Source organism: Bos taurus, chromosome 11, assembly GCF_002263795.3.
Source record: "Bos taurus isolate L1 Dominette 01449 registration number 42190680 breed Hereford chromosome 11, ARS-UCD2.0, whole genome shotgun sequence".
In the NCBI taxonomy this organism is placed as follows: Eukaryota; Metazoa; Chordata; class Mammalia; order Artiodactyla; family Bovidae; genus Bos; species Bos taurus.
Window position 1 is genome coordinate 44818162 of NC_037338.1, and position 22396 is coordinate 44840557.

At 40.2% G+C, this 22396-nt stretch overlaps 1 protein-coding gene across 1 annotated transcript in view; it reads right to left on the reverse strand.

The window, feature by feature from the left end:
• Nucleotides 1-22164, reverse strand: part of GCC2 (GRIP and coiled-coil domain containing 2) — a 33334-nt gene extending 11170 nt beyond the window's left edge. The window contains exons 1-13 of the mRNA NM_001192259.1: nt 22133-22164; nt 21981-22037; nt 20513-20597; nt 19365-19429; nt 13762-13866; nt 10288-12759; nt 9584-9653; nt 7359-7459; nt 7166-7264; nt 2964-3083; nt 2148-2312; nt 1707-1811; nt 744-906 (exon numbers count right to left, since the gene is read on the reverse strand). Of these exons, the coding sequence (NP_001179188.1) occupies nt 744-906; nt 1707-1811; nt 2148-2312; nt 2964-3083; nt 7166-7264; nt 7359-7459; nt 9584-9653; nt 10288-12759; nt 13762-13866; nt 19365-19429; nt 20513-20597; nt 21981-22037; nt 22133-22138 (3613 nt within the window). The 5' untranslated portion in view covers nt 22139-22164. The remainder of the gene's footprint in view (nt 1-743; nt 907-1706; nt 1812-2147; nt 2313-2963; nt 3084-7165; nt 7265-7358; nt 7460-9583; nt 9654-10287; nt 12760-13761; nt 13867-19364; nt 19430-20512; nt 20598-21980; nt 22038-22132) is intronic.
• Between the last annotated feature and the right edge of the window lie 232 nt (nt 22165-22396).

Consider the following 22396-nt stretch of genomic DNA (forward strand, 5'->3'; position numbering starts at 1 on the left):
GAAGCTTCTCCCTCTGCACTCTTGACACCCACTGCCTGGACCTCTCGTGTCTGTGCTGACTCACCAGCGAGAGGTGCTGGCTTTCTTAATCAAGCAGCTCTTTTGAAGTTTTCCCAAGACCTGAGCCTCTTTTTCAGCTAGCTGGCTAACTCAAAGTCAAATGTCTGCAAGTGTTTGTGACCTGGAGCCCTGCTACCCAGTATGCACAAGAACACAGCTGGAAGATGGGTGCGTGCGCAGGGAAGGGCCCAGAGAAACCAAGCACAGAGAGTATTTGAAAACTCTGTTAATTACTTAAGAATGAAAAAAAGCCCATGGCTCAAAGAAAAGATTCAAAGAAAATTAAAAACATCTCAAGCTGAATTAAAATAAAAACACAATGTATCTGCTTGTTAGCTGAAGGACTGCCTAAGGGACACTCACAGCTCTAGTGCTTACGCTGGAAATTATTTCACAGATAAAATGGAACAGAATCACCTCAGAAAGATTCCATGGGCATTACAACCATCCTGCTCTGCTGACAACAGGACCCCTGAGAAATGTTTACAGGACTGAATGTACACAAGGGCACAGTGGGTAGTCTTACAGCCCCGCTCTTTAGTCCCCAGTCTCAGTCCCTACTGTGAGGATGACTGGGCTGCCAAGGGCTGGTCAAGGAAACCATCAGCACTGGCCCCCACCCCCATCCCCCACTTCTGCTGAAGACAGTGACCATGAGGTGCAGTGGGTTCTGTTTTACTCACTCATTTCTTCTTGCAGGGTCTCTTGTTTCTGTTTTTGGATTTTTATTTCCTGCTCCAAATCTTCTATCTTGCTGTTTTTATTAGATAACTTCTGATTCAGCTCTCTCATCAAGCGCTCATAATCAGCAATTTCCATGTTCATTAGAGTGGTCTGCTGGGCATCCTGCACAGGTTTCAACGAGAGGTCCATGTGACAGTGGATGAGCTAACTCTGTCTAGGAATTTCTGAAAGGATCAAGGATCGCAGCACACCTACTCTAGGATACTTTTCTGTAGCATAGAAACTTCACATGTTAATGAAAATGCTGGGGTACTTCCTAGATTGTAATTTCATAAAATAGACCACTTTTGTAAACAGTTTAACTTTCTCAGTTTCATTGTATAATTTTCATTAACTACAACTGGTCTACTCTTATTTATAAAATATTCCTATTTTAAGCCGCTCTTATAGTACCTTTATTTTTGCTCCCATTGTTGGAAGAGCAGAGAAAAATTCACCAAAGTTCTCAGCATAATATAAACTTCAGTTTCTAACATTAACTAAATTTTTCATGTGTCACAGAATAATCATGTACAAAGAATAAAACAGCAAACCAAGCCTAAATTCTTCCAGAGAGATGGGCACTGGATAACTAAGTTAAATTTTCCATATTCTGAGGCAAATAATTTATAAAGAAGTACTTCAGTATCACAAATAACCTTGTTTTTGAAATTTTACTTTTCAGGGTCTATAGGATAGTTTAAAAATGAGAACATTGCTATTCTAAGTCTAGTGTTTCATTTTAGCTTTCTGAAAGTGAAAGTCACTCAGTTGTGTCCGACTCCTTGTGACCCCATTGACTATACAGTCCGTAGAATTCTCTAGGCCAGAATACTGGAGTGGGTAGCCATTCCCTTCTCCAGGGGATCTTCCCAACCCAGGGATGGAATGCAGGTCACCTGCATTTCAGGCAGATTCTTTACCTTTCTAACCAGCTCTAATTCTTGCATGGTTTTCTGAAGCTGTTTCTTTTCCTTTTGAAGCTGTAGCTGAAGTTCTTCTAGTTCATTTACAGAACTGGCATGCTCCTAAAATTAAAAATAGAAACACTGGGACCCCTAAGCCAACCAATGTTTAAAAAAAAAAGCATTCATAAAGGATTATAAAATAAATCTGACATATAAAGTACAGAGTTTGGAAATCTTTCCATATTTAAAAAATATACACCGAAAAATCATACTGTGGATTCTCAACTTCACAGTTGGAATTAATTAACTTCAATTAATTAACTTTAATTCCACGTTAAAGAATTAATAAACTTTGATGATTTAACAAATGCTCATCAGCAAGTCTTTCCTTCACTGAAGTACTGCAATAAAAACACCACTGTGTGAAATGAATTCACCCCACAGAACTGTTTTGACCTTTATTTTCTGTTCTTTCTGAAGTTTTTCAGCTTCCAGCTCTTTGTCTGCCATAGCCTTGGCTTTGTGGACTTCTAGAATCTGCGCTTCCAATAAGCAGGCGTTAGACTGCAGCGTCTCGATACGGGCCAGGAAGTCTTCATTATCTGAGGTTAATTTTTCACACTACAATGACAAATGATTCACTACTGTAAACACACAGAAAATACACACAGGAGAGGAAGAATAAAATGGAACATAATGAGAATACTGGCACAGTATAAAAAAGTGAAGTTTTCAGAATCGAGTCCACGAAATAAAAATGCAAAAATCAAGAGTAAGTTTAAAACACAGTCACTGTTGATGTTAATTTGGAAAACATTTCAAGAGACCAGGAGCACTAACAGATGAAAAGGCAAAAAATGAAAAAAACAAAAAACCTCAGGGGAGCCGAGTTTACAGCTGTAAGTAAGACAGGATGGTTGCCAGTTTTCTGGTCATATTCTTCTCTCAACATTGGGAAAAAGAAAATAAAATTAAGTTTCTATGTATTAATTTTAACTTTTGTGCAAAAAAATATTCGAATTGAAATACACTTATTACAATTTTCACATATGAAAGTGTCAGTCACTCAGTCATGTCTGACTCTTTGTGACCATATGGACTGTAGCCTGCCAGGCTCCTCTGTCCATGGGATTCTCCAGGCAAGAATATTGCAGTATGCCATTCCCTTCTTAGGGGGATCCTCCCAAACCAGGGATTGAACCTGGGTCTCCTGCATTGCAGGTAGATTCTTTACCATCTGAGTCACCATGAATTTACTCAATTTAAAGTTACCTGAAAAGTCAAATTCCTTAATTGTCTTGTAAGGTCTTCTACTTGATGCTCAAAGTTATTGGCACGTTCTTTCTCTGCATCCAACTGTTCTGACTGCTTATCATATTCTGATAAAAGATTCTTCAACAAAAGACAAAAGGACTTAACTTCAGGATATTATCGTACACTCAACTCCTCAGACTGTATGACTGGGCTGTCTTAACACAAGCCTTAAGAGTTCATTCTGGAAGCCTGAAATATTTACCTAGATTCAACATTTGACAGACTACCCCATGGCATCATACAATAAAATTAGCATAATCTAGATGACTTTTAGTATGAGGTAGTCTCTTAAAGGCTCGAAGAGGATTTAAAACATACACAATGCAGTATCTCCAAGGTATCTGTCTAGTCATCAAAAATACTTCTGAAACATGAACATTTAAGCGGGCAGGAGAAAAAGTTTACCCTTGTCACCTGTTACCTCCACCTACAGAGTCTTGCTGAAGACAGGCAAGATGTCCTCCATCTTGGGCCTGGCCCAGATGAAGCAGAGGCACTCAAGGAATATGAGAGGACCCCACACACAGTCTCATACTCTGCAGCAGAATGTTCACGATTTTCCAAAGACCCTAAAACCACGTGGCTTTTTCCTTTGATGTTCCTAGTCGGCCCTGCTCAGGAGAGAACCCCAGGACCGACCTCTGTGATCCACACCAGCCAACAAGGACGTCCTCCAATGTGCAGCGAGACTCAACTCTTCCCTGTAGCCTGTGTTTCCTCTCCCCTTTCTGATAAATCCTGTTTTCCCCTTGTTCCTGGTCAACTACTGACTGTTCTTCACAAAAATGCAGCCCTGTACAAATAACTAACACATGTCTCTGGCTTTCCCTGAAAGTGGCCTCAAGGAATCACACCTGTGCTGTCCTGCATGGACTGTGCCTTTGGAATTGTGCCCAACAACATGACTGTTTCTGACAACAGAGAGGAGCTGACTCTACCTGTGGTCTGATTCTAGGCTCTTTGCTCCACTGCTGTCTGTTCATTCTTTCACCACCACCACTCGCAAATCCTGACTGCTGCAGCTCCACACTAAGTCTAGCAGTAGGGCAGGGCTAATCCTCCCATTCTGTTCTTCCCCAATACTGTGTTGCCCCTTTGAGGTCTGACCTGTATTATCTTTCTTCTTTCTAAAGAACTCTTACTAAATTTTTTTTGGGGGGGGAGCTGCACTGGGTCTTCTCTGCTTTGCAGGGGTTTTTCTCTAGTTGTGGCATGGGGGCTACTCTTCCTTGTCGTGCACAGGCTCTTCTTGTTGCAAAGCATGGGCTCTATGGGCAACGGACTCCGGAGTTGTGGAGCACGACCTTAGTTGCTTCTTAACAAGTGGAATCTTCTTGGACCAGGGATTGAACTTGTGTTCCCTCCACTGGCAGGCAGATTCTTATCTACCACACCACCAGGCAAGTCCTAAAGAATTTCTTTTAACATTTATTGACAGGCATGTCTACTGGCAACAAACGCCCTCCATTTCTAAGAAACTCTATTGCTCCTTCACTTCTAGTGCAAAGCATTCTAGGTTGGTGGGTTTTTTTCTCTCAACACCTTAAGCAATGCATTTTACATTCTTCTGTATGGCTCCTTGTAAGTTTGATGTAATCCTCTATACATAAGGTGTTTTTTCTGTGGCTTCTTTCAGGACTTTCATCTTTGATTTTCTGTAATGTGAAAATGACATGCCACGGTGCACCTCTTCTGGTTGTGCCACGTGTGGTGTTCTCTGAACTTCCTTCCCGGATCTGTACCTTGGCACCTGACATTAAACCGGGTAATCAGTCTTCCCTGTGCCAAGTATTTCCGTGTTCCGTTCTCTCTCTTCTCCTATGGCATTCATATTGCACACATGCTATACATTTGTAGCTGCCCCACAGTTCTTGGATGTTCTACATTTCCCCCCCCCGGTCCTTTGAAATACATATTTTAAAGAAGTAAATTGGTATGCTTGGTCTACCTTTACAGGAAAATAAATTAGATTATATGGTTCTCAAAATGTAAAGAAGCAAGCTCCTAATGATTCATAAAAGACAAATAAACCCATATATAAATTTCAAACAAGCATTTTTTTAAATGAATGAGATATCTTTATGTTAAGGATACTAATCCCTTGTCATATTTTCATTTGTTAGTTTTATCTAGTTCAGTCTCTTTCCCCTTGTAACTTAAGTTTAGAAAAGTATTTTGTATCTAGAGATCACATGATCAAGTATTTTAAGTATTTTATTCTAATTTTTAAAAATCAATTCCATTTTTGACGAAACCTCAGAATTCATTTTGGAGAGTGGAACTAGATTTTCCTGAAGCAGTTTTCTGATTCCTCCTTTCCTGGTTTCTCTGTTTTCAGGTCTCACTGGGGCAGCACAGCTTATTTATTTGCTGGAAGAAGAGATCTGGAACCAAATGCATGAACCTAACCCCTGCTCCACTGGCTTCCTGCTCTGTGACCTGACTCCTTGCTGGTAAACCAGCAACGTTAATAACATGCTTATTACACACGCACATCACGTGTGAAAGGACATGTCAAGCACTGAGAAGACTGCCTGGCCTACAGTGCTTGTTGTTACACAGGAGTCACCCCACCCACCTTAACTTTCCTACACACTATTTCCTTGTCTGTCTGCTTTTACTGCCACTGGGACTAAAGGCCAAGCTGGCAGAAACTCCACCTACCTGGTTGACCACCGTCTCCCTAGTACTCAGGCTCAGCCTGGGTGTAGAAATATTTGAATGCATGAAGAAACAAAATGGCATGTTCTTATGTTTTATTTTTACATTTTCCTATAATAGTGTCTCATGTTATTTAGGCTGATGAGCAGTAATACCTCCAAATAGTGTTTTCACTTTTGTGTTAGACATGTCTGCTGCTTCTGCTGCTGCTAAGTCACTTCAGTCATGTCCGACTCTGTGCAACCCCATAGACGGCAGGCCACCAGGCTCCTCTGTCCCTGGGATTCTCCAGGCAAGAACACACATGTCTAACTTTCACATTTCCTTGGCCAGAGGACTGTAATAGTAGCCATCTTTGTTTATTACTGATTTTATTAAGAAATTCCAAACAGAAATGGTAGTTTTAAAAGACAATACCTTAAAGGCATATTTAAAGCCTAGCCACTTAAAAGCTTGACACTAGGATGACACATTACACACACACACAAATAGTGCACACCTTTACTAAAACATACAAGGTGACTATGTTATGGACAAGAGTTTTCATTATCAGAGAAATGCAAATCAAAACCACGATGAGGTACCATCTCATGCCAGTCAGAATGGCTGCTATCCAAAAGTCTACAAACAACAAATGCTGGAGAGGGTGTGGAGAAAAGGGAACCCTCTTACACTGTTGGTGGGAATGCAAACTAGTACAGCCACAATGGAGAACAGTATGGAGATTCCTTAAAAAACTGGAAATAGAACTGCCATATGATCCAGCAATCCCACTGCTGGGCTTACACACTGAGGAAACCAGAATTCAGAGACACGTGTACCCCAATGTTCATCGCAGCACTGTTTACAACAGCCAGGACATGGAAGCAACCTAGATGTCCATCAGCAGATGAATGGATAAGAAAGCTGTGGTACATATACACAATGGAATGTTACTCAGACATTAAAAAGAATGTATCTGAGTCAGTTCTAATGAGGTGGATGAAACTGGAGCCTATTATACAGAGTAAAGTTAAGTCAGAAAGAAAAATACCAATACAGTATACTAACGCATATATATGGAACTTAGAAATATGGTAACGATGACCCTGTATGCAAGACAGCAAAAGAGACACACAGATATTAAGAACAGGCTTTTCGACTCTGTGGGAGAAGGCAAGGGTGGAATGATTTGAGAGAACAGCATTGAAACATATGTATTATCATATGTGAAACAGATCACCAGTCCAGGTTCGATGCATGAGACAGGGTGTTCAGGGCTGGTGCACTGGGACAACCCTGAGGGATGGGATGACAGGGGATGTGGGAGGGGGTTCAGGATGGGGAACATGTGTACACCCATGGCTGAGTCATGTTAATGTATGGCAAAAACCACTACAATACTGTAAAGTAATTAGCCTCCAATTAAAATAAATAAACTAAAAAAAGTTTTATATTTCAAGTACATTTCTTACTTACAAGTTACAAATGTAACTTGTTATTAATGTAACTATTTTTACCTTATAGTTTTCAGCTCCTTGAATGAGATCTCTCATGGAAGTAGACAACTGATCCCTTTCTGAGCGAACGGATTGAAGTTCTTCCTGGAGCGTCTGGGCCTATTTTAAATATATGATAGCTTATTAAAGCACAGAAAAACTTGTTTTCTAAAAGGTAAGGTTCACAAATCTTGCATTTTTTAAGTCAACTTACTTCTTTCCTGCTAGAATCTAGTTCTTTCTTTGCTTTCACAGCAACTAGTTTTAACTTATTTATTTTCTCCTCTTTCTCTTTGGCTTCTTTTTCCAAGTATCCTAAAAACATAAAATGAAAGAATTATACATAAACTCAAATGAAAACTAGGGAAAAATACTAGAATTACTCATTTAGTCCTAGAAATGGAATTTTAATCTAGTACACAAAATATATAATTTGAAATTAAAATAAATAGCAAAGTATCTATTTTTAAGTAAAAGCTTAATTATGCATTTTCTAAGCAAGGCAAACAATGAACAGAATTCTCATTTTCTTCGGTCTTCCAGAATAGCCCATCTCCTCAGTGTCCATACATGGAGAGGCCATCTGGACCCCTGCATGGCAGAGAACCTTCTGGAAATGCAGGTATGCTGGGCTCCTGGTGGTGACAGCCAATCAGGATGAAGCAGAGATGTCAGACGCTCTTCACCATTCATGATCCACAGGTGCCTCTAGTGGGTGGGTCTGATTTTTCCAGCTGGACTTCAGTATGTCCAGTGTGACTCTCCCTTAACCTCTCTGGCCGTCTCCCCGACGTAAACTCCACGCTCCAAATCTTACTTCTTGTATCTCTGATGGACTTGGGTAATGATCTGAACTTCTGCACTTGCTGATTCACTGAGTTGTGCCTTTGTTCACCACTGCCTTCCTCAACTGTGACGGGGCACCGTCTATGCGTGTAACACAGGCCAACTCTTCCACTTCTGTGTCTCACCCCACACCCTCACCTACTCGGGCCATCAGTGCACAATTTTCCCCTCTCTTGTGCAGCAAAACCCACTCTCTAATGGATTCATCCCAACAGTCGACAGACAGCAACAAGAGAAATGTCACCAACAGCTTAAGGTCAGGAACAAAGAGTGGAAGCAGCCAAGGAGGAGAGGGGAGGGAAGACATGAGAAGACAGTTGAGACCTCATTCTCTCTCTCTCTCTCACACACACACACACACACAAATCCACACCACCCCTCTGGACTCTGTCCCATCTCTTCCTTCTGAGCATGGTCTATGTCTGTTCTCACATTTCTCTTCCCCATTTTCTCCTTGAATCCGTTCCAGTCATTGTCTTGCATACCATGGCAACTGTTATCAAGTTACCAATGACCTTGATGCTGCTTAGCTCAGGCTGGGCCTGAATACTAAAGTAGCCTTTCTTACCTCCTCAACATTTCCTCCAAATGCACTTCACTGGTCTTAGCTTCCAAGACATCTTATGCTCTGGGTATTTCTAACCCTCCAGCTATTTCTTTTCACTCTTTTGCCATTTCTATCTTTCTGACTCTTACTCGACAGAGAACTGTTTCTGGTCCTCGTCTTTCTTCTACACTCACTTCCTTGGTGATCTCCACCTCGGGGCTTCTAATGCTAACAATGCAGAGAACAGTGTCTTACCTGGTCAGCCCTCTCCCAGTCACCCCAACCATTCCAACTGTCCATCACAGAAGACTGTGGGTCACTCTAGATTGTTCCCACTACCTCCACAACAATTGAGCATTAAAATGAGGAATTACAGGTACTTCACACAACCCCATCTTGGTTACTCTGACGGATAAGCAGGAGTGATGAAGCCGGACTTCTCCACACATCACGCCAGCACTGTTGGGAGTGGCCTCTCCCACTCTAGAACCTCCCAGGAGGGCCCCCGGACGTCAGGAGTGTGAACATACCAGCACCTGCCGTCTCCTCCTGCTACAGTATCCTCCTTCTTGGGTCACATTACTCACTCTTTAAGACAAGGACAGCCTGTCCTGTGATGTTTCTCCCAACTCAACAAGCAGTTACTCACATCTTCCTGCACTGCCACCAGAAGACCTCGTCCACACCCCAAACTCTGGGAAGAACAGCCCTCTCTTGCAGTGTGTTCTTGAAGACAAAGACTGCATCTTAGCCACCTTCCTATCACCAGTGCCTAAGTAGCTGGGCTTTCAAGCCAAGTTTGCTAAATGAATGAAAAACCCCAAAACAATCATGGCACTTTTTATAAAAGGAATCACAACAGTCCTCTGGATGAAACAACAGAAAGTGAGAGTTTTGAAAGTGAAAGCAAGCAGAAGGCAGAGGCCATCAGAAGAAGGATACTATGCTTTTAACACCTCATAAACTGGCGAGAGAACTTCCCATTCTGTTCTAACCCTAAGAATCTGTTCAGTTAACTGTAACAACACATGGAAAACCATAGTTACCTATTTTTTCTTCAAACTCTTTTACTGAAGGTTGATCACTTTCTACAGAAGTTGATTTCTTGAAGGAATCCTAGATTTTATAGGAAAAACAAAGACAATCACTGCATTCCCCATGATGAACTGGCCGTTATGCTAAGCATGAAAAAAAAATATTATTAAAGAGAATTCATACAGAGACCAATCACCTGAACAGACTTTCTCTTCCATTTAAAGACCCAGTAATTCTGATCTCATCATGCACATAGCATTTACTATTAAAAACAATAGCAGCCAAACCCAAGATGACCCACCCAAGGGATATAAAATACATGATGTAATAAGGAAGAGATTAAATGATGACCATAGTTTATCCTGCCACAATCTTGGGAGGAAAATCTGAAGTTTTGGCTAAAATGAAATATTGCTTTAGCCTATTTTTTTGCTTAACAGTGTGCTTTAAGGTAATATAAATTTTTTCATATTTAGTTGTAGTTTTGCTGGTGACTACTTTTGACCAACATTTAACCCCCCGCCACTTAATCTTATGTAAAATCAAGATTCCAAAATGATCTAAAACCAACAGTAATCAGTATGATTAAGTGTGAATATGTTTAATGTACTTTTCAAAAATTTGCATTTGAGCTTAAATGCTAAAAATCTGACTTCAAAGTGTAAAAATAGTGGTATTGTCTTAAGAATTTAAATAAAATTCACATTAATATTACCTTTAATGATATTAACTCTGCTTTCACATCTTGCAATTCAGATTCTTTTTGTTCCAATAATGGCCTTAGGTTTTCAAGTTCTTTTATAAGATCTTTTTCTTTTTTGTGATGGTTTTCATTTTCTCTACACAATTTTTGAGACATTTCTTCAACTTGAATTAGGAGATTCTGATTTTCAAACCTTGTTTGTTCACTGGCATTCTTCATCTCCAGAAGGTCAGACTGCAGGGCCTCCTTTTCTAAGAGGGCTTCTTCTAACTCTTTCCTTAGGACAATTTTCTTTTGCTCATAATCTGTTAGTAGAGACCTAAGTTCCTCACACTGAACCATGTGCTCTTCTTGAAGGAGCTTAATCTCTTCTTCTAACTCTACTATTCTTTTATCATACTGAAAAGCCAAGTTGTGTTTTTCTTCATTTATTTTATCTAAGGATTTACCCATGGCTTGTAGGATGTTTACAACATCCTGTTCTTCCCTTTCTTGTGAAACCTTTGACTCCATCTGTTCAAGAAAACCACACAACTGAGCTTTGACAAACAACTTCTGAACTTGCTCGTTTTCCAACAGTTTATTCAAATTATCCCTTTCTCTGACAGCTAACCGAAGTTCCTCTTCTAATTTATTGATCTGCTCCTGAAATGTAACATCTCCTTCTTTTTGAGACAGGAGGGCTTCCAGATCCCTGCTCAGCAGGTTCTTCTCTGAACTCAGTCTGCTATTTTCTTCACGAAGAGACCTCACTTCCAATGACGTGGCTTCCTGATCTTTGGAGAGAATTTTCAACTGAGCTGTAAGCTTTTCCAGTTTTCGGTTCTTTTCATCCTTTTCTTTTAAAGTTTCTTCTAGTCCTGCTGTTAATTCATTCACCTTCTGCTCTAGTTCACTGTTGTACTGGGCAGTCTGATCCACTTTTTCCCTGAGTTCTACAGTCAACCTTTCTTCCCTTTCACATTTTTTGTGAAGATTATCCATCTCTTCATGAGAACTTCTCATCTTACTTATGAAATCATATTTTTCCTCAGTAAGAGAACTTATCTTTGCTTCAAATTCTTGTAACATGGTATCTCTCTGACTGAGACTAACTAGATACAGTTCATTCTTCTCTTGAAGATTCTTTATGGTATTTTCAAGTTCTGGTACACATTCCTGCTGGGACAGTAAGTTATCATTTTCTTTCTGGAGATAATTCACAGTTTCAAGAAGAGCATCTTTTTCATTAAATGCAGTTTGGAGCTTCTGCTGAAGTTCATTAATATTAAATGCTTGTTGCTGCTTCATTGATTCAAACTCTTGACTTATTTTTTCAGCAGATTCCCCCAGCTCTGTCTGTAAAATTTCCATAATCTCTCGTAAACCCTCATAATTTAACATTGCTTCTTGCTTTTCTTGTTGTAGTTTTTCACACTGTTCCTTAAGACCCTGTATTTCAAACATCAATGTTAACTTTTCTTTTTCTGAATCTGACAAAAATGTCTCATTTAGTTCTGTTATTTCTTTTTGATGCTGTTTCTTCAGACTCTGTACTTCCTTGTTATGTTGTTCTATGGTGCAGCAAAACTGTTTATTTGCATCTTCTAGCTCAGATTTTAATTTCTCAATTATATACCCCTGTTCTTCTTTAGCTAGTAATAATTCATTAATTTTAAACTCTAAATCTTCCCGTTCATGAAAAAACTCATCCTTTATATGTTGGGCGTCAATTTCAAGTTTTAATTTTAGATTATTCATGTAAGTTAACTCATCTTTTAAGATGCTATGTTGAGACTCTAGTTCTTTTAGGGCATCTTCTAAGTGTCTAACTTTTTCATTCACTGCTTGTTCTACAAGAGAATCTTCCTGTAAGAGCAAAGAGCACACCTGATTTTCTTGGCCTGCACCTGAGGCTTTCCCTTCATTTTCTAATTCACATTTATACTTCTGAATGTTCATCTCACCTGCCTCACACTTTCTGACTAAGTTATCTTTTAGCTGGATCAAATAATTCACTTCTGCTTCGTGTTCTTTGGCAGATGTTTCAATTTGGCACATCAATTCTTTCACCTCTTCTTGGTGTGTAGATTTCAACCGTACAAGTTCTTCTTGCAAACTATTAATATCTTTTTGGTACTGCTGACAATTAGCCTCAATCACTCCTTGGAGGTGAGTAATTTCTTGCTCCTTTTCATTTGTGGCAGTTTCTAACTGCTTTTGCAGACATAAAATTTGATCCTCAAAGGCTAGCTTAATTTTCTGAATCTCTTCTTGCAGCTTTTTAACACTATCTTCAGAATCACTCTGAAATCTGAGCTGTTCTGAAAGCTCTAATTGTTTTTTTGCTGCTTCTTCCACTTCCTTTTGCCAATCAGCTTTATCGTTACTGTATTTGGAATGTACTGTTGTTAATTCATTTCTCAAATTTTCTATTTCTTTTCCATAGCTTCTTTGTGATTGTTCCAACTCTTTCTGCACATCTTCCAACTTAGTTACAGAATCCTATAAACGTTAAGCACACAAAAATTATTTAAGACAAAACCTCTGCCCTCAGGAAAAATAAGAGACACAGTCTCATAAAGAGGAAACAAGTAGCAGTGTACACAGAGAAATATAATCCTTACATTCCAAAAATTCTTAGAAGCTCTGAGCACCTTAATAATGATGATATCCAGCAGTAGTACTAAAGTCTTACTCAAAGCAAGGAAATCTCTGAGTTTAATTTTGTTTTAAATGGTAATAAATTACATAAGTTCTATTAAGTTACAGGCTTTAACGAACATCTCCTGAATAGAGTGATAAAGTTTTGGGGAGAAAAGTAGCACAGACCCAATGGTAGGCAAGTATCCGAGAAGTGAACAAGCAACAGTATGTACAGTATGTTAGACAATCAACATTTAAATTGGTAGTTTCTCATAAAACCAGTATTTTTCCCATTTTATTAAAAAATGATACAACTAAAAAGATTATAAACATTAAAATGACCAGGTAAGTGTTAGCTGTATCTCTCTGTGTAGCTCAGTGATTTCAATTATCCTTCTTTTAAAATATCAGTCTGTTTCCTTATCTGCAAATATTGTAGTTAAAATGAGATGAGACGCTTTTTTTTCCCTTAGTATTTTTTTAGTCTTATTTATATTTATGTATTTTTGGCTGTGCTGGGTCTTCATTGCTACTCAGGCTTTCCTCTAATTGTGGTGAGCAGGGGCTTCTCATTGCAGTGCCTTCTCCTACTGCACAGCTTAGTCTCTAGGGCATGTAGGCTTTGGTAGTTGTGGCATGTGGTCTCAGTAGTTGTGGTGCACTGGCTTAGTTGCTCTGTGGCATGTGGGATCTTCCCGGGTCAGGGATTGAACCTGGGTCTCCTGCAATGGCAGGCAGATTCTTTACCACTGAGCCATCAGGAAGTCCAATGAGATGCTTTTTAAGATCTTGGTTCTAAAATTTACAACTATATTATATAAGTTAATAAAAAATAAATAAATAAATAAAATCCTGCCTTACCTCAACCTCTTGCTTCATTTTAATATTTTCCTTCTTCAGAGAAACACAGTGTTGCTCAGTCTCTGCTTTTTCCAAAAGAACAGCATCCAGACGTTCAGTCAAGGCCTGTTTTGGAACAGGACAATTTGTTTGAGGTTAAAAACAGTGGATTGACTTTACCCATAATTATCTCCTCACCTCTCCAAACCATGTAAGCATATTTAAAAGGCTATACACAAGAACCAAGAGAAAAGGAGAAAAGACATGCAGATATGAGAAATTTCAATACAACTTTGAAAAACTGACAGTGGAGGAGGTGGAGGAAGTGAATTAGAAAGAAGCAGCAAGCTAGAACCTGAGGGCTCACACGGAGAAACATGCAAGAAGCTGGCAAACACTCACTAGAAAACCAAACGCTCAGGAATGGAGCCAGCAGATACTGCTGAGGCAGGTACAGGAAGTAGGTTCTAGTTGGGACTGACAGTCCTGATCAGGAGTGCTTAGAACAATGGGCAAGCAAACCCCAGTGTCCCTCCCACCCCCAGAAAAGGTTCATACACTGCAGAGATGAAATGGGAGAGGAACTCAATGAAGTGGAAGCCAAACAAGCCAAGAGTCAGTTTCTTGAAAATAAAGCTAACAAAGCAGACCTCTTATGAGACTGATGAAGAGAAGACGGAAGTCACAAACATAGTGAACAGAAAGGGAATCTATCCATATATAAACTACAGATTAAATAGTTAAGAAGAATATTATGATCAATTATTAACCTGCCAATAATACCGAAAAGTAAAACGGTACAGATAAAAATTCCTAGAAAAATGTAACTTTCACACACACACACACAAATCAACACTGTAACTACTTAAAAATTAAACTAGAGGTTGAAAATGGTCTACCAAAGACACAGGAGGAAAAGAGAGCTTTGCAGGTGAGTTCTATCAAGTTTTTAAACAACAGATTATCCCAATTACATATGAGATTCTTCAGAGAAAATAAAAAACAAGAAGAATTCTCAAGTTATTCTCACAACTGGCATAACTTGATAACAATATCCAATGACTTTACAATACAAGATAATCATGGACCCATTTCACTGTGAATTTAGTCAATCCTAAACCTTAAAACCTAGATAAAATCCTAAACAACAGTAATCAACTATCACCCTAGAACTGCCTCTGAACTTCTGAATGTGAAATAAAAACAAAAATATAAAAACAAAGCAGATCCAAAAAAAAACACAAAGCAGTGTAGACAAAATTAAGAGTTCTATATCAAGTTATAAACACTATTTATAAACATGAGAGTAGAATACAGCCACTTTTCAATACAAGATGATAACAATCTTCCTCCTATGCGTCTGTTCTCAGGAACTTGGAGAAGAACATGGTCTACAGAACGAGAAGGTTAACCAGAAAAGTAAATGGCATTCCACCCAGCAAGTGGGGTGGAAGTGAGGGGCTGAAGCAGAAAGCAGGACAGATATTCACTGGGTCATGGCACAAGGTTGGCTCCAGCAAAACCACAGCAGACCTAGAGACAACCAGACCAAATGAGCACAGGACAGAAGGCTTGAGGAGGCAGGTGTCCAGGAAAAAGTATATAAACGATTATTTGCTCTGTTTTACCATTTGGAAAGTAGGCGTCATTGTGAAAGATAGCTAAGTTTTCATCAGTTATAACAGGAAGTTAATAGCTAAATGTCTCACCAAGGAATAAATCAAAGAATAGCAGGATAAACATATTATTTAGAAACATAATTTCCATCAACTATTAAGTATTACAGTTATTAGTTGTTAGCACTATTTCTAAATTATGTGCATACATTACTTTTGTTAAAACAATTTTAGTTTTAAAACTAATTTTTTTCACACTACATAGTATTGCAATGTAAACTTTTTGATAAATTATCAGGGGAAGCCTGAAAACAATAATTTTAGGAGATATACAGAGGGCATTATCTGAAAACAGCTATAAATATACTTAGAGATCAGAGGCACAAAATGGACAGTCATCTCCCAGGAAATACAAATTCCAACAACAAGAAAACAAGAGGGATATGTACAAGAAACTTCACATCCTAACCCGTAACTTTCCCTTCCTTGTGCATTTGGAAGCAGGATATAAGCTCACTGTAATACCACACACCTCTCAGTTTGACATGGAAAATATGGATTTTTTTTTTTTAAGTCAAATATGTCAGGTTCGCAATATAACTTCAGATATATTTCAATGCACTAGAAGATGACTATCACAAATTTAATAATTGAAACTTGTAAAAATGTTAAAGTGTTAATTACTCAGTGTGTCTGTCTCTTTGTGACCCCATGGACTGTAGCCTGTCAGGCTCCTCTGTCCATGGAATTCTCCAGGCAATAGTACTGGAGTGAGTTGCCATTTGCTTCTCCAGGGGATCTTCCCAACCCAGGGACTGAACCCAGGTATCCTGTGTCTCTGACATTGGCAGGTGGGTTCTTTATCACTAGCACCACCTGGGAAGCCCCCAGAAAGCCATACATTTTTATGAAGAACAGAAAACTTTGCATTCAAAGTCATGTTTTTCCAGTGTACTTTCTCCCAATGAAGGAATAAAACGTAGCAAGAAAGTCTATTCCCTTTCTCAGATGTGTAGATGATGTATTATACTGCAATTTGTGGTTTTTCTAAAACAGAAAATTCAAAGCAGCTGATTAACTGATGCTCAAGCTCCTCCAATCACTCTCCAGTGTAATCTTCTCATTAGGACTGGAAATCAAAAGATTTCATTCTCATTTAATTTTCAGTTCAGTTGCTCAGTCGTGTCTGACTCTTTGTGACCTCAGGGACTGCTGCATGCCAGGCTTCCATCACCAGCTCCCAGAGCTTACTCAAACTCATGTCCATTGAGTCGGTGATGCCATCCAATTACCTCATCTGCTGCTGTCCCCTCCTCCTCCTGCCTTCAGTAGTTCCTAGCATCAGGGTCTAAGGAGTTAGTTCTTTGAATCAGATGGCCAGAGTACTGGAACTTCAGCACCAGTCCTTCCTGAATATTCAGGACTAATTTCCTTTAGGATGGACTGGTTGGATCTCCTTGCAGTCCAAGGGACTCTCAAGAGTTTTCTCCAACACCACAGTTCAAAAACATCAATTCTTCGGCACTCAGTTTTCTTTATGGCCCAACTCTCACACCCTTACATGACTACTGGAAAAACCATAGCTTTGACTAAATAGACCTTTGTTAGCAAAGTGATGTCTTTGCTTTTTAATATGCTGTCTAGGTTGATTATAGCTTTTCTTCCAAGGAGCAAATGTGTTTTAATTTCATGGCTGCAGTCACCACCTGTAGTGATTTTGGAGCCCAAGAGAATAAAGTCTATCACTGTTTCCCCATCTATTTGCCATGAAGTGATGGGACGGGATGCCATGATCTTAGTTTTCTGAATGTTGAGCTTGAAGCCAACTTTTTCACTGTCCTCTTTCACTTTCATCAAGAGGCTTTTCAGTTCCTCTTTGCTTTCTGCCATAAGGGTGATGTCATCTGCACATCGGAGGTTACTGATATTTCACCAGGCAATCTTGATTTAATTTTAGCAAACTTTTACTTTCTGAGATTTGAGTGGTCAGGATATTAAATTAATAACCTGAAAGGTAAACTTAGCTAACTTAAGAGAAATTTTTACCCTCATTTTTAAGAGTAGTTTTGACAGGAGAATACATCAACAAGGAGGAAACAAGGAACACATATTTAATATTTAAATATTTTGAAATGTAAGTGTATGGAAAATATTTTAAGGGCTAAGAGTTCACTGACACAATGGCATCTGCAATGTTCTTTTCAGATACAAAAACCTGCTTTTTAGTGTGTGGGTGAGCATGTATGTACATATGCATACATATATGCATACAATATCTCCTACAAATAATATACGGTAATAACAAAATCACTGAGTACTTATGGGCCAGATCCAGCTCTAAGCACTGTGTGTACTGACTCTAGGAAAGCAAGTCTTATTATTCGTTATTCTCTCTAGTCTCCAGTGGAAGAGTCACAGAGAAGTTAGGAAACATAGCCGTGGTCACACAGCCTGCATGTGGCAGAGCAGGGTCTCAAGATCTGAATCAGGCAGTCTGGCTCTAGAGTCAGGTTCTTTAATTAATTACCGTGCTTAGTCACTCAGTCTTGTCCGACTCTTTGCAACCCCACAGACTGTAGCCCGCCAGGTACTTCTGTCCATAGGGATTCTCCAGGCAAGAATACTGGAGTGGGTTGCCATGCCCTCCTCCAGGGATCTTCCCAACCCAGGGATCAAATCCAGGTCTCCTGTATTGTAAGAGGATTCTTTACCATCTGAGCCACCAGGAAAGACCCAATTAATTACTAGATTGGCCACAAAGTTTGTTCAGGCTTTTCTGTAAGGTGTTATGAAAAATTGGAATGAATTTAGTGGCCAACCTTGGCTATTAATAATCAGGAAAATACGTAATAATCAAATAAAATCATTATGATTCAGAAATGCTTAAACCAATCTGTACATTACAAATCCAAATGTTATTTGTGCACACCATTCAGAATTCATATACTGTTTTGACTAAATAAAGAACAAGGGATTTAAAGACTCCTTGAAATAACTTCCTGGGAGCCCCTTGACTGTCCACCACCCCCAAGCTGGGAGAATAAGACAATATACAATCAAAGACTAGACAGACAGCAAGACTCAAATTACAAACATGGAAAAACAAGAAAAAAAATTACTGTAGAGCTTTCAGAAGCAAAGACACTTTAAAGACGGCCAGGCCAAGTGGGGGAAGGAAAAGCATTTAATTAGAGTTAAGGGAACGTGAGGGCGTCCCTAGTGATTCAGTGGTAAAGAAACCTGCTGCCAATGCAGAGGCCTCAAGTTTGATCCCTGATCCAGAAAGATCCCACATGCCTTGGAGCAACTAAGCCCCTAGGCCACAACCAATGATCCATGAGTCCATGTGCCGCAACTACTTAAGTCCACACACTACAGAACCCGTGCTCTGCAACAAGAGAAGCCACTGCAATGAGAACTGCGTACATCACAACAAAGAGTAGATCCGGTTCACAACTAGAGAAAGCCTGAACAGCAACAAAGACCCCGCACAGTAAAAAATGAACAGACACATTTTAAGAATTATTTTTAAAATAAGGGCCTGTGAGTAAGAATAAGCAACCCAGGTTTCTAAACAGGGAGTAACAAGATAAAAACAGTATTCTGTGATCTGACAAGAGTATGTAAAACTAAGAAGAGAGAGCGAGTCCAGTTACAGGTTCATCTAGGTAGGTGTGCTTCACAAGGATGACATGAAGTGCTTCACAAAGAGCCCTGGCAATGGAGAGACTCCTCAAAGTCCTGCTCGGGGCTGGGTTCCTAATGGGCAAGGGAAGAGCAGGACTGAGACCAAGGCAGCAAGCATTAAGGAGAGAGTGAGTGGGATGGAGAGGACAGAACAGAAAGGGCAGAAGCGCTCATCCACCTCTCTCCACACACTCAACCAGAGAGATGGAGCATGTAACCTTGGGTGGGAGCAGCTGACAGCCCTCAGGAAATCTGAATTATCATCGGGCATCTCATCTAGGAAAAACAAAAATCAAAGTGACACTCACACTGTGTCCTTACCTTAATGATGTCAGCTCCTCCAGCAACCAGCTTTGACTTCAATTCTTCAACTTCTTTCTCCAACTCTAAACAATTATAAAAAAATAAAAAATACTAGTTTAGAAATGAAGAAGGAATTACGGCTAAAGTGAGAAGTACATTCTTTAAAAAAAAAAAAAAAAAAACACACTATAAATTGTTAATACTTTTAAAGAAACCGCACATATTTTTGAGAAAGCATTAAGTTCACCTAGCATTTCATTTCCCTTTTTATCATGGAAAACTACAAATTAAAAAAACTAGAGAGAATAGTATGATTAACCTCTATGCTCCATCATCTTGGTTTAATACTGACTAAATGAGCGATATTATTTTATCCCAACCTGTCTTTACTTCTTTTCCCTCTTCTCTTATGCATCTTGACATTTCTGAAACAAATCTCAGACATTATGTCAGCTGTAAATAACTTCTTTCTGTATAACCTTAGAGCAACAACTAATCTCATATTAAACGTACACGTTAATCTATTTCATCAACTCATTTCCAGATCTGGTGCCTACATACTTCCAAATAAATTACTCTCTTTATCATAAGTGGATCCAACCTTTGAAAACTTTGGCTTTCAGACTGGGCAGTTAAGTCACTGAAAAGAGCTCACCCACACATATTACAAAAGGAAACTAACACCTAATCCTTGTGGAATATAAAGAAACAGAAACTGAATAGGGAATCAAGCAACTTCAGTAAACATGCTTCAGAAATCCAGGAAAAGAAGTCTTTTATTGCTTTATTTAAGGCCTTTTTTTAAACTTGTTTGGGCTCAGAACCTCACGTCTCTAACATATCAACTGCCAACTTTAAGAAAAAATGCCTTACTCAGAAGAATATACAATCCACGGGAAGTTAAAAAAAAGTGCTTAACTTTAACACACTATTTCTTAAAATCCTTCTCCCTGACCTTTTTTATTAATCCAAAGATAACTGCAGTTTAGGCTTATGAGATAATAAAAAAATATCAAAATAAGTGGTTAGAATATTAAGTAAGATTCCACTACTCTAATTATTATTGGATTCACTGATAAAACAAGCCAGTGTACTATTAAAAAACTAGTATTTGCAACCATGATTAAACAAGATTGTGGTCAAGATGAGTATTTTCAACCCGATACCTGTACATCTCAATTTTGTTTTCTGTATTAGCATCATCTGCTTCTTGGCAAACTTGATAAGATCTTCCTTGGGCAAGGCTTCCAGCTGGAAGATGCAGAGATATTACCAACTTAGTATAATTCATGTTTCAAAAATACCACAAAAAAGAAACATAAAGTCTGCCTAAATATTTTTAAAAAATCCTACTGAATATTTATATTAACCAAATACCACATTTTTTAATATTCAGTTCAGTCCATCAGTCATGTCTGACTCTTTGTGACCCCATGGACTGCAGCACACCAGGCCTCCCTGTCCATCACCAACTCCCAGAGTTTACTCAGACTCATGTCCATTTAGTCAGTGATGCCATCCAACCATCTCATCCTCTGTTGTCCCCTTCTCCTGCCTACAATCTTTCCCAGCATCAGGGTCTTTTCTCATGAGTCAGTTCTTCGCATCAGGTGGTCAAAGTACTGGAGTTTCAGCTTCAGCATCAGTCCTACCAATGAATATTCAGGACTGATTTCCTTTAGGATGGACTGGCTGGATCTCCTGTCCAAGGGACTCTCAAAAGGCTTCTCCAAAATAACAGTTCAAAAGCATCAATTCTTCGGCACTCAGCTTTCTTTACAGTCCAACTCTCACATCCATACATGACTACTGGAAAAACCATAACTTTGACTACATAGACCTTTGTTTTTTAAGATCAGCAAATTCAAGTTTAACTCAGTAATTATTAAACTACAATGAAATGTAAAAAAACCGCACACACCCTCTAGCTACAGAATATCCTTGTTACAGGTTAAGACAGTTTCTTTGATTTAATTTCTTTAACTGCAAAATCAAGGAACTGGGACTAACTCTACTTAAAGTTCTAGTTGTGTGACACTTTCGTCCTATTCAAGGCTGAAAGACGCCTCTGGCCACAGGAAAACACGTTAAGCCCTAATTACAACAAGATGAATCAAGGGCGCATTTAGGATTTAACTGAAAAAATGAAGGAAAGTTACTCAGCGCCTGTGGGCTCAGTATTCTAATGGGTAAAGCTGTGATCAGAGAAGTATTTAACTCCGGGTCACCATGAAGCTTCCGGGAACAGAGAGTTTGGACGACTGTCTGAAACTCAGCCGTAGCAGGAAACCTCAGGAGCAAGTCACCATCTCTGGACCGACCCCCGCCCATGCCACGGGGATGACCTGTGTGAACCTCAGAGGAGGGGTCGGCAGGAACGAGTCCCCGACGCCGCCCACCCGCCCGTCAGGCTTGGTCCGGTCGCCGTTCGGACTTCAGAAACCAGACTGTTTCGTTGAACGTTTGGAAACTGCGGAATCTCAGAGGCACGCTGACTCGGGGCAGCAAGGAAAGCCAGGCTTCACCCCAGCGAACTCAGAGGAAGCCCCTGACCGCTCAGACCCGGACCCCGAGGAAAGCTGTCCCCCAGGCGGTCCCCTCCCGGTGGGACCCGCCTCTCAGACGTCTCTTCACCTTGGACTTCCCGGTCCCGCGAGCGGCCGGCGAGGCCACCCCCTCGTGAACAGGCTCCTGCAAAACACAACGAAAGCCGGCCGGTCACGGGCGGCCCTGCAGACCCTGGCAGGTGGGGAGGTGGTCCCTCGGCCCCCAACCCCTCGCGTTACCTCCATGGCCGCCCGCAGCCCGCACTTCCACCCCGCGCCTCCCACGGACCGCCGCTTCGGGTTAAAGGTCGCGCTTCTCCGCCGGCCCCGCCCCCGCGTCTCCAAGGCCACGGCCCCGCGGCGCTCGCGTTTCCGCTTCCGCCTCAGGAGGTGGCTTCCCGCGAGCCCCGCCCCGCCCCGCCCCGCTGGGCCCGCCCCCGAGGAGGCGGGGCGGGCTGGGCGGTCCTCGGGGCGGGGCCCTGTGCTCTACGAGGGTGTGGGGGC